The 13,175-nt window shown below is 42.2% G+C and overlaps 1 protein-coding gene across 2 annotated transcripts in view; it reads right to left on the bottom strand.

The window, feature by feature from the left end:
• The window catches only part of zswim8 (zinc finger, SWIM-type containing 8), an 88,388-nt gene that overhangs the window by 2,550 nt on the left and 72,663 nt on the right, over positions 1-13,175 (bottom strand). For both annotated transcript variants that reach the window (XM_047602346.1, XM_047602347.1), the window contains exons 20-26: positions 11,308-11,597; positions 10,969-11,192; positions 6,175-6,672; positions 3,347-3,524; positions 3,036-3,209; positions 2,816-2,935; positions 174-352 (exon numbers count right to left, since the gene is read on the bottom strand). In XM_047602346.1, coding sequence (XP_047458302.1) covers positions 174-352; positions 2,816-2,935; positions 3,036-3,209; positions 3,347-3,524; positions 6,175-6,672; positions 10,969-11,192; positions 11,308-11,597 — 1,663 coding nt within the window. The remainder of the gene's footprint in view (positions 1-173; positions 353-2,815; positions 2,936-3,035; positions 3,210-3,346; positions 3,525-6,174; positions 6,673-10,968; positions 11,193-11,307; positions 11,598-13,175) is intronic.

Below are 13,175 nucleotides of genomic sequence, written 5' to 3'. Positions count from 1 at the left end.
AAAACATTGTTTCTTCTTTTCACAAATGTATCTCCTAATGAGGTAACAACTCAGATTTATTCATTTTGATTTTTTTCAAAAGATGTTTGACTTGGTACCAATTCAGACGCAAATTCTAGGATGCCCCCCCTTATTATATTTTGTATAAAATCAGAATTATGAATGTGTTGAACCTGCAGGTAGGCCTGTTGGCAGCGCTGGACGAGCTGGTGGAATGCAGGCGTTCGGAGGTGGGCGTGGATGTGGGCAGGGTTCAGCCTTTGCAGAGCCTCCATGATGATCTCCTGTAGGACGAATGGACTGAGAACACCCTTTGCTGCTCCAACACAAAACTGATACACATAGTTGACTCCTGTAAGGATTTGCAGACAAGAGAAGGGAAGAAAATTAGATATAGATGTGCAAAAAATAGGAAACAACAAAGTTTCTAAAGGAGACACTTTTTTTTTTTGTTCTGAATGAGACAAATCACCTTTTATATTTAGGATTTTAGAAAACAGAGTGCAGGCAACATCTGGAAATGGTTGTAAGAAATGACATTTCTGACACAAATACGGTAATGACAAAAATCTCCCTTGTACATACACACGCATATCCATATGTGTGTATGAATCCCAGCATGAATCCTGTGTGTGCATTAATCCTGGCATTATCTTGGAACATGCTCATGCCATCAAGGGAAAAAAAAGTTAATTGATGGAAAAAACTGGTCATTCGGTATAGGTGACCTTATTCCTTGGGCACATAATGTGGCTGAACCTAGAATTGACCAACTGCAGCAACCCCTGTATACAGTGGTATGAAAAAGTTTAGGCATTGTTTTGATTTGAACACCTGTAAGTACTTAGTTTTTTTAGTTTTTAGTTTTTTAGATTGGTTTGGTGAGATCATTAAGCCTTGAACATCATAGCCAGGTGCATCAAATCATGAGAAAGGGTATTTAAGGTGGGCAATTGCAAGTTGTTCTTCTCTTTGACTCTCCGCTGAAGAGTGGCAACACGGGGGCCTCAAAACAACTCTCAAATGACCGGAAAACAAAGATTGTTCAACATCATGGTTTAGGGGAAGGCTACAAAAAGCTATCTCAGAGATTTCAGCTGTCAGTTTCCACTGTGAGGAACATAGTGAGGAATGGCAGGCCAAGAAAAATATTGGAGAGGCAAAGGCGAAGGATGGTGAGAATGGTCAAAGACAACCCACAGACCACCTCCAAAGACCTACAACATCATCTTGCTGAGGATGGTGTCACTGTGCATCGTTCAACAATTCAGTGCACTTTGCACAGGGAGAAGTTGTATGGGAGAGTGACGCGGAAGTAGCCTTTTCTGCACACACGCCACATACAGAGTCGCTTGAGAAATGCAAAGGTACATTTGGACAAGCCAGCTTCATTTTGGAATAAAGGCCTGTAGACTGATGAAACAAAGATTGAGTTATTTGGTCATAACAAGGGGCGTTATGCATGGCGGCAAAAGAGCACAGCATTCCAAGAAAAACACTTGCTACCCACAGTAAAATTTTGTGGAGGTTCCATCATGCTGTGGGGCTGTGTGGCCAGTGTCGGTACTGGGAATCTTGTTAAAGTTGAGGGTTGCATGGATTCCTCTAAATATCAGCAGATTCTTGAGAATAATGTTCACGAGTAAGTCACAAAGTTGAAGTTACACCAGTTGGAAATTGTCAGGGGTGCCTAAACTTTTTCATACCACTGTAGCAATGCCCCCAGAGGCTTGTACAGTCACTTTATCTGCCTCTCTTCTTACCCTGATGCCCCATCTCTCTGGAACATAGTAACTCTGGTCTCATCAGACCACATGATCTTCTTCCATTACTCAAGAGTCTCTAGCAAATTGAAGCATTCTTTTCTTCGGTTAGCCTCACGTCGTTTCTGCTTTTGTGTGTGTGTGTTTGTATTTGTGTGTGTGTGTGTGTGTGTGTAGGTGTGTGCAGTGTGCTGTAAACTAAGAGTGTTTTCAAAAATGGAAGTGTTAATAGTTCATTTTCATCAATTAGCAGTGAACGAACAGATGAGAAATATAAATCAAACCATGAAGACCACTTCTGGCCAGAATTGTCCTGACAGTAGATGGGTGTACCTGATTCCCACTGGTTTCTGCCAGTTTTGAGCTGATGGCACTGCTGGATATCTTCTGATTTATCTGACAGTCCTCCAGAACGTAACTTAAAAAGTAACTTAAGGTATGACTTCTTCAAAAAAATACAGCATAAATGAATATTACCTGAGCTTAAATGTGAACCACAACACCAGGTTTCTGTGCCTGGATTCCAGTTGTTTCTTTGTAATGCAGCGATCCATTTACTTCTCTTTTCTTTGGCAGATATCTGTAAAAATATATCTCCAACTGCTTTTCACATCTGTTGGTACATTCAATCGCACAACAGTTCTTGCCCATTTTTTCAGTTCATTTTACAATTTAGATGGTATCAAAGTCTATCATTCAAACAAATGTGGCTTATCTACATGCTCAGCGATCACTTTTTACCAATGAGTGGCCACCACAGACAACACTCCAAAAGCTAAGCTGATGCAAGCTGGGAAGGCACCAGGGCCTAACAGCCCCCCAGCAAGGGTGCCGAGGGACTGCACGCACAAACTGACACCAGCGCTACTGGATTGCTACCATACCTGCTCCCTGGAAAACTGCCACCATAATCCCTGTACCCAAAATACCATGGTCCAACAAACCCACACAACACAGTTCGATCTCCTTCAATTTGCCTATAAGTAATGCGAATGAAAAAAAGTTGAATGACTTGAATAGAAGTTTTCCATTCTTTTTTTTTTAGGGCTCACCTAGCCTTGCAGCAAGTCCAAGCAGCCATTTGACGTCCTCGGTGTAAGGTGGGCTCCTCGAAAAGTTGTTGGGATGGTCATTGTGGGCTCTCCTGCCCAGCATCTCCAGTGCTAGCATGCCTTTACAAAAAAGAACATATGTTCATCTCATATGTTCAGTCAACTATTCTACATAGTGTACTACATTTACACCAAGAAAATTAAGATACAAACTCCTCACCAACTCTGTAAGCAGAATGTAGATAGTGAAGGCCCTGTTGGCTGACTGGATGGTTGTGTTGCTCATCTTCCACTGCGAAAGGAGTGCTGAGCAATGAGGTGGGCTGGGCAGAAACAGAGGGCAGAGATGCACCCTGTATGGCTTGGATAGTGGGGCCAGAGTGTATGCTACCTACTGTAAAACATGACAAGTACATCAAACTATTTCACATTGACAGCCAATTATGAAATAAATTCCTGAGCTGTAACATGTAGAACTTAATGAATTACACAAAAATAAGAAGCAAAGGAATAATAATATGTAGTCCTTGCCTGCTACAGTGGTGCTGAGGGGCAAACCGGTCTCAGTGTGGTAGGGATGTACTGCGATCTGAGTCATCGATGGTACAGGAACACCAGGAAAGGTAACAGCTGTGGCTGCCATAGATGGCTGGGGGCCGGTGGCCACAGAAAATGGGTACTGGGCACCAATAAATGCTGGATGCATTCCCTGACGAAGTGAACGCGGAAAAGTTTTGCAAACAATTTTGCAAAAAGATATTTCACAATAAGCAAGAAAATTTTTTTTCTGGAGAAAATGTTCATAAATGCTTAAATATTTTGCTATATTATTATAATTGTGCCATGTCATAGAGTTAGCTGCAGCTCCCCTACCTAATACGTTTGAAACGTTAAAACACTGAATTAGCTAAAAAGTTGAAATGTCTTTAATTACATGGTTACAAATCATGCAAGCTAGAACCCATCAAAACAGCAGCTGTAGGAAAATCTCAAATGAAAAAAAATAAGGCTTCTAAAGTCTTAAAGAAGGCATGTAGTAGCTGTCAACGCAAAATTCCATTGTTTGTCAACACCACAATAATGAAACACTTAAAGATTTTTATAAAAAGATATTAAGGCCTATATGCCATATTGCTGTCAGTTGAACATGCCATAGTTATGATGTCATTTTTCCTCAGTCAAATTGAGACTTCACTGAGAAAAAAATCTTTACCCTTCAGTGTAAGTTTCTGTTCCTGGTGGCAAAAGGATCGAAATCAAAGCATGAAACGGATTGTTACCATTTTTACCCCCAAACCAGACTTTTGATGTGTATTGCAGTTTTTAGAGCAACAGAATCATACGTTGCATCTGTCATTTTAAAATTCCTGGATGAAACTCTGAAAGTGGACGCATCTGTTGACATTTTGATGTAGGTTGATCACCAATTTTATCCCATTCTCTTTTTCCTTATAACTATTCCACCTGAGCTAAGCATACAATACTGCATTAGTTTGGCTTTTTGGATGTTTTTGCATTTTCCAAAGTGTATTTCTTGTTAAATGGACAGAGAAACAAGAAAACTAATATACAGGTGCTGGCCAGTAAATTAGAATATCATCAAAAAGTTGAATTATTTCAGTAATTCCATTCAAAAGGTGAAACTTGTATACTGTATACTTTCCTTCCACACATAGTGATATATTTCAAGTGTTTATTCATTTTCATTTTTATTATTACAACTGACAGCTAATGAAAACACCAAATTCAGTATCTCAGAAAATTAGAATATTCTGAAAAGGCTCAATATAGAAGACACCTGGTGCCACACTAATCGGCTGATTAACTCAAAACACCTGCAAAGGCCTTTAAAAGGTTCCTCAGTCTTGTTCTGAAGGCTCCACAATCATGGGGAAGACTTCTGACTTAACAGTTGTCCAAAAGACGACCATTGACACCTTGTACAAGGAGGGCAAGACACAAAAGTTGATTGCTAAAGAAGCTGGCTGTTCGCAGAGCTCTGTGTCCAAGCACATTAACAGACAGGCGAAGGGACGGAAAAAATGTGGTAGAAAAAAGTGTACAAGCTCTAGGGATAACCGCACCCTGCAGAGAATTGTGACGACAAACCCATTCAAAAATGTGGGGGAGATCCACAAAGAGTGGACTGCAGCTGGAGTCAGCGCTTCAAGAACCACCACGAAGAGACGCATGAAAGACATGGGATTCAGCTGTCGCATTCCGTGTGTCAAGCCACTCTTGAACAAGAAACAGCGTAAGAAGCGTCTCGCCTGGGCCAAGGATAAAAAGGACTGGACTGCTGCTGAGTGGTCCAAAGTTATGTTTTCTGATGAAAGCAAATTTTGCATTTCCTTTGGAAATCAAGGACCCAGAGTCTGGAGGAAGAGCGGAGAAGCACAGAATCCACGTTGCATGAGGTCCAGTGTAAAGTTTCCACCGTCAGTGATGGTGTGGGGTGCCATGTCATCTGCCGGTGTTGGCCCACTCTGTTTCCTGAGGTCCAAGGTCAATGCAGCTGTCTACCAGGAAGTTTTAGAGCACTTCATGCTTCCTGCTGCTGACCAACTTTATGGAGATGCAGATTTCACTTTTCAACAGGACTTGGCACCTGCACACAGTGCCAAAACCACCAGTACCTGGTTCAAGGACCATGGTATCCCTGTCCTTGATTGGCCAGCAAACTCGCCTGACCTTAACCCCATAGAAAATCTATGGGGTATTGTGAAGCGGAAGATGCAATGCGCTAGACCCAACAATGCAGAGGAGCTGAAGACGACTATCAGAGCAACCTGGGCTCTCATAACACCTGAGCAGTGCCACAGACTGATCGAGTCCATGCCACGCCGCATTAATGCAGTGATTGAGGCAAAAGGAGCCCCGACTAAGTATTGAGTGCTATACATGCGCATGCTTTTCATGTTCATTCTTTTCAGTTGGCCAACATTTCTAAAAAAAACATTTTTTTCATTGGCCTTTTCAATATTCAAATTTTTTGAGATGCCAAATTTGGAGTTTTCATTAGTTGTCACTTATAAATATCAAAATTAAAAGAAATAAACATTGGAAATACATCGGTCTGTGTGCATTGCATGAATATAATGTACAAATTTCACTTTTTGAATGGAATTACTGAGATAAATCAAGTTTTTGATGATATTCTAATTTACTGGCCAGCACCTGTATATTGGACTGAAGCAAATAATAGTGGTCATTACATTGGTTATTTTTTCCCCAAAAGTCTACTTTAAAAACATTCAGCATGTTGAAAATTGGTTGGATGTGTCATGCTGCATAGTGATTTATTAATAGAAATGAGGTTCCACAAAATACCCAATCATTGTATGAAGAGGAGTTCTTACCTGTGGATATGCAGCCCCAGCCACAGGAAAGACAGTGGGCCGGGGTACATGCTGCAGAGGGTGTCCCAGGTATTGAGGGGTACAGACGGTGGGGAGATGAGCCTGGATGGTGGTGTAGGGGTGGAGACCCTGACTGTGGGGGTGAGCAATAGCCTGCCCAGGCATTGCATGGGACTGGAAAATGGTGGAGCCTACAGAGATGACGGGTACAACGGCTGCTGCTGTAACTGAGGCTGTGACTGCTGCCACTCCTGGAGACTCCATGTTTGCACCACTGTCTAGGACACTACAGCTGGACTCTGGCGGTCTTCTGCCAGAACCACCGTTGGCTCCACAGCGTCCAGAGGTCTCACGCAGCTGACCTGAGCCCCCACCAACTGACTGCTCATACAGCCAGTACCACTGGTGAGCCACTTCAAACAGAACTTCAGGATACACACCTCCACCCTTGGCTGCTTCCTCTACAGCCATGCAGGCCTTCTCCAGCATCACATTATCCTGGAAAGAGAGAGGGACAGTTGGAGTAAGTGAGTTGAAGGGGTCAAAATGTTTGGTGAGTGTAACAAGCATTATGTTATACTTATTTACTTGATGTAATCCAATAAACAGACTTTAATGATCCACAAGGTAAATTAATTGATCATAGTAGCTTCATTGTCGCAAAAAGATGAGCTGTTATACAGCTGAATATAATATGGAATAAAAGAAGTTCTGTAGCGTTCACTATGGCAGCGGAGCTGAATCATTCTGCTGGAGAATGAGCTCCTCTGACCTCAAATGTTTAGTGTGGTGGACGGGATGGGTTGTCCATAATGGAGAGCAGTTTATCCAATGTCCTCCTCTCCCTCACTCTGAAACAAATGACTCCAACTCCCTACCGATCACATGGCCAGCCTTTTGGATCAATTTGTTGATCCTACTGATGTCTATTTTGCTGGTACTACTTCCCTAACCAAACACAGCAAAGAACAGGCCACTCACAGCAGCAGACTGATAGAAAGATTCTAGTAATTCACTGCACACATTGAAAGACCTGAGCTTCCTAAGAAAGTAGAGTCTACTCAGGCCCTTCTTGTACACAGCATCACTGTTGTCCCTCCAGTCCAATCTGTTGTTCATGTGGACTCCCAGGTACTTGTTGTGGTCCACTACTTCCACCTCCAGGCCCTGGATGGTGATGGGCTCCACTGGTTACCTATTTCTCCCGACGTCAATGACCAGCTCCTTGGTCTTGTCCACGTTCAATAGTAGTTGGTTAGCCCGGGACCACTCCACAAAATCCACGATCAGTGTCCTATACTCCACCTCCTGTCCATCTCTGATACACCTTTCCACTGCAGAGTCATCAGAGAACTTCTGCAGGTGGCAGGACCCAGCGTTGTATTGGAAATCAGAGGTGTAAAGAGTGAACAGGAAAGGAGATAAAACAGCTCCCTGTGATGTACCCACATTACTGACAATGGTATCTGACAGGGAGCCCCCCAGCCGCACATACTGAGGCCTAACAGACAAGCAATCCAGGAGACAGTGGTGGAGCTGTGTTAAAAGCCCCAGAGAAATCAAAGAACAGGATCCTCACAGTGCCCTTCCCAACATTCAGGTGAGAATGAGCTTGCTGCAGCAGGTAGATAACAGCATAATCCACACCAACATGAGGCTGATTCGCAAACTGAAGAGGGTCTGAGATAGGGGCCACCAGGGGTCTCAGCTGGACTGTAAGGACTAGATTGATGGGGCATGAAGAGCCAGCATAGAGTCCAGCACTGAATCTATTGAAAAAGACATTCAGTTCAGTAGCTCTATCTGGGCCACTTTGCTGCTGCTTGGCTTTGGTATTACAGCCGGGGATCAGCTTCATGCCTCTCCTCATGTTCCTTGTGTTGTTCTCCTCCAGCTTCCTCCTGTAGGTGTCCTTACACTCGCTCAGTTTGACTTTAATTTGCCGCTTTATCCTCTTCAACTCATCCCTATCTCCAGATCTGAAGGCCTTCTTCTTCTTGCCCAAAAGATCCTTCGGTGATCCAGGGATTGTTGTTAGGGTAACAGCAGACAATCCTAGTAGGGATTACTGTATCTCACAGAAGTTGATATATTCAGTGATACAGTCTGTCAAGCTATCTGTCATTCCCATGAAGCTGGCAGAGCACACCCTAGTTGGTGGTCTCAAAGCAGCCCTGCAAAATTTCACTAGCCTCCTGACTCCTCCTCCTTCAGCACGACTGCACCATCTCTCATTAATATATACAGCAAACTCGCCACCCTTCTTCTTACCACTCAGGAGGGCATCTCTAAAATGAGATTAGAAGTAAAATAAAAATAAAAAGTGTAATCAAAAAATTTGCAGAATTAGCATTATGAAAAAATATACAAAAATAGTTGGAAAAACAGTCAGAATCAGAAAAAAAAAAATTATCCCCGATGGGCAATAGGAGGGTGAAGAGCAGTACATAAAATAAGAGCAAGGCCATAAAATAAAATAACAAAAAGAATAAAAATCACAAAAGAGAGCAAAAACAGCATATTATGTACAATAAGTTCCTTTGGCTGCTTCTTCGTTTTGCGGACATTCAGCACCAGACAGGAAGAGTCACACCACTCTACGAACTGCTGCAGAGCGGGTCCATGGTGGAGGGAGGGACCGGACTAATGTCCTCTAGCTGGATGGAGTTCCTAATTTCAAATCTGGGGAAGAAGGAATTAAGGTCATGGGGGAGAGATGCTGGCGTGCTGCCAGGGACGTTAACAGGGTTGTTGCTGATGGGAAGGTTAACCGCCACCATTCTCTTCAGGCCCTGCCAAGCTGAGCGGAGGTTTCCATGAGAAAACTATTCTTCCACTTTGTTCGTGTAGTTGAGCTTGGCAATCTTAATAGCCCTCTTGACCTCTTTATTAATCTCCTTTTTCTCCATCTCTGACCCAGAGAAGATGATCTGTGTCTTCTTATTGACAATAGCGTTTAGCTCCTTGGAGACCCGGGGTTTATTGTTAGGGAAGATGGTGACAGTCTTGGAGGGTGTGATGTTTTCCTCGCAGAAGTTGTTCACCTGTTCGTTTATGTCATCAGAAGAGGTAAGGAGGTTGGTCCAGTTAGTAGACTTGAAGTATCCCTGGAGGATGGCTATATTCTTGCTAGTCCACTGCTTGATGGTCTTGGTAACCTTCTTCATTTTCCTGATGACTGGGGTGTAGGCATGAGCGAGCGGGATGGTGAGGTGATCAGCTGAGCAAAGTGGGGAAAGGGTGACATTCAGCTCTGTAGGCGTCTGGGACAGAACCGTAGCATCTATCAAGTGTCTTTCCCAGACGGATGAAGCAATGGATATATTGTTCAAAGCCTTTCAGAGATTTTCCGGGATTGCAGTGATTAAAATATCCAAGAATGAATTTGGGGGAGTCAGGGGATAAATGTTCAAATTTGTCCAGGGAGGTCAGTTGCTGAAGTGGAGTTAGCTTTGGGATCTATATAAACCAGGACAAAGAAGAGTTGAGGGAACTCTTTAGGAAGGTAAACGGGACTAAGAGACAGAGCCAGGAGCTCAATGTCTGGGGTGCACAACTTCTCTCTGACACTGCCAACAGTGTCCGATATGGTTGTTTGGTCAATTGCATAGCAACAGCAGCATGGATCGTGTCATTGCATGGTGTTTCTCGTCAATGGTGTTTCCTTGTCGTTGTCGACTAAGGGAAGGATGTAAACGCCAACAGAGTGTGTCCACCCGTAGAGTTTGAAGCCAGGTAAAAAAAAAAATAAATAAATAAATAAATAAAAAGTCAGAAAAAAAACAAAATAAAAACAGCACAAAAAGGCAAAAAACGTCCAAAAACTATTTGACTGGTTCAAGGCACAGAAAAACATCAACAAGTCAGACAAAAAACAACCATTAACACACTCAGAATAACCTATACAGGTTCGCCCGTGATTTGCCCATGATTCCTGTTATATACACAAACTGTCACATAAGACAGCTACATCAGCTATGCGCTATATTACTAGATCCTATGTGTTTCCTTCAGCTATGACAGAAGTTTGTTTATCTTGTTTCTCCTGTTCTTCTTTTCTCTCTATCTTCTCTGTTTCTACCCGGCTGGCCTTCGGCAGACGGGTCGCTCCATATGAGCTGGGTTCTGCTCAAGGTTTCTTCCTGTTAAAAGGGAGTTTTTCCATGCCACCGTTGCCCTCAGGCTTGCTCTGGAGGTTGCAGGCTGGTTTTTGTGAAGCTTCTTAAGACAATTTGTATTGTTATTGGTGCTATATAAATAAAATTGAATTGAACTGAATTGAATTGAATTCTTCATGGAGTTACCGGCGACATGCAGCCACTCTTTCAGGCGCTTTTTTTTTTTTTTTTTTTTTTTAAAAAGAGACCTTACGCTTCCCATGAGGACAGATGATACTGCTGGTTTGAATTTCCTTCTCCAATGTTTAACTTTGACTCTACTTCTTCTGAACTTCAACAGGAATATAAAGCAAAATAAAAAGCAGATTAAAAGAGAAAAAACAGCCCAAAACAATGACACTGACAAGAAAAAAGTTTCCTCAGAAAAACTTTGAAAGTAACACACAGAAAAAATTGGCAAGCTAAAACACAGAGCTACTGACGACCTGCTTCATTCAATTCTGATGAAAACCGACTAATATGAAATATTATTTATTATTGTTCCTTTATAAAAAAAAAAAAAAAATCAAAAAAGAAAGGAGGATCTTGTTGTTTTTGGATTAAGCATAGCAACACAGTATGTAGTGTCTTCAGCAAAAGCTTGAAGAATTATTTTGTAATCCCAATCTCACAGTACCTGCTCTTTGCACTGCACCAGGGCTCTCTGGATTTCATTAGGATTTAGGGCATGGGCATGAGGCAGGCAGCTCAGAGCCAACTCCGCTGCTGCCCGAACCATGTTGGGGTCCCTTGCCCGCGATGCTCGGTCTGCCAGAGATGCTACCTCAGGAGGGGTGAGGTGACCATCCCAGCATTCTACCAAAATATTAAGAGCAGCGCTGCCAATCTCCATAGCCTGTCCTGAGAGAATGAAAGGGGATACTATATTAGATCAGGTAAGGAAGTGGGTCAGTGAGGCAGGAAAGAATCTGAAAATGTGTAACTATTTGTCTCTCTCAAACAAACATTCCCTCACCAGTGATCCAGGACACATGGGAGGAGTAGGTCCTGGACAACCAGTTGGGTGAGACAAAGTTGTGGAGGCCAAGAGCATACAGGCCAATCTCAAAGGCACATAGGTGCAAGTTTCTATGGGGCCCTTGGTGACCCCCAGTTGCTGAAGGTTGGGTGAAAATTGAGGTGGAGGAGTTACCCCCAGCTTTGATCAGCACTGTCTTTGCCAGTTCAAAGTAAAAATGGGCTGCTGCCTCGGATGGTTGGTTGGGCACATGAGGTGCGTGGCACTCTGGACGTCGCCCTTTGTACCTGAACACAGGGAAACGGCATTAGACTTAGACTTTAATAATCCACATGGGAAATAACTTGTTTACAGAAGCTTAGTTGCACATAAACAAAATGGTCTTAAAACGACTCCACTAAAATGAAAGATAAAATAAAATAAGATTAAAATAAAATACTATCAACTTAAGTACTATCAAGTAAAATAAAATAAATTAGTGTATGTAGTGTATCATCTTATGAACAAATGTACAAAAATAGTGGGCAAAACAGTGTCCAAGGCGATCTTAAGGGGATCTTGTTGCATGCTGTTGCCTTGTCTGCTGAGGGAGGGATGCAAACTCCAACACTCGTGAGCGTGTCTCTATCCGCCCGCACAGTCTTAAAGATAGGCCTATTTTAAATGGACAAATATAGAGACGTACAGAGTGGATTCTGAGTAATTATTTAGATCCCATCACTTTTTACACATTCATTGTGCGCTAATGAAAGTGTAGTTCAGTAAAATTTAGTTGAATACCACCGGTATAAACTATTTGTAAAGCTTAACATCCTCAGTGGCCCAGTAAAGTCCCAGACTCAAACCCATTACAACAACCGTAAGAGATCTTAAGAAAGCAGTGACTATCCAGTGTCATGGAGCTTGAAGGGCCCTTCCAGGAAGAACCTAAATCCATGTGTGAAAAGCCTGTTAGGACTAACTCCAAGGAGACTTGATGCTATAATTTAGCAAATGAAGTATCACAATTAAGAATCAGAATATTGGTACATCAATTAAATAATTTGCCTATCATTACTTTATGAACACACTGTAGAGCTTCTGTGAATCAGCCATGTTTTCAGGCAAATCAACTCAACAAAGCAGACAATGCTTTACAAACAGACCAGCTTGTAATCTGACAAGTGTGCCAATTTAGCCCTGAATTTTCATCATCACTGCCACGCACTTGCAGATGACATGACTGACAAGACTGCCTGAAAAGCAAATCATTGTTCATTAATGTTTCTAAAGACTTTTTCATTGTGAACTAATGCCAAAACTCTGAATGTATAGTTATCCTGAATATTTTACAGATGAAATGAGAAAATCACAGATGTGATCACAGTTTGGCAATTTAGTGATGATTTTGTTTCGAGAGGGCAACATATTATTGTGACTTCCAGACAGTAAAAATGAAACTGAATCAAAGTCTTGTTGAGTTCTTGAAAATGTTCAACTACGATCCAGATGGATTCTCAACAAACTTGTGTCAGACAGACAGGTTATGGTGTTTCTCAGGGTTCTGTGCTAGGACCAATACTCTTCCCTACATGTTTCCCTTAGGCAAAATTATTAGGAAACATTAATCTCCAAACATTAAACAAAACAGAATGCATTGTATTTGACCCTAAACACCTTGGAGATTCATTATCATCGTATTGTTTCTCTGGATGGCATTACCTTGGCCTCCAGTACTACTGTGAAAAACCTTGGCGTTATATTTGACAAGGATATGTAAAATCATAAAAATTAGGAACATCCTATCTCAAAGTGATGCTGAGAAACTAGTGCATGTATTGCCAGGCTGGATTAGTGTAATTCATTACTGTCTTATTGTCTAAATA

The sequence above is a fragment of the Mugil cephalus genome, chromosome 13, assembly GCF_022458985.1.
Source record: "Mugil cephalus isolate CIBA_MC_2020 chromosome 13, CIBA_Mcephalus_1.1, whole genome shotgun sequence".
Taxonomy (NCBI): Eukaryota; Metazoa; Chordata; class Actinopteri; order Mugiliformes; family Mugilidae; genus Mugil; species Mugil cephalus.
Note: the sequence above shows the minus strand (reverse complement) of the source record. Positions and strands in the feature narration are given on the sequence as shown.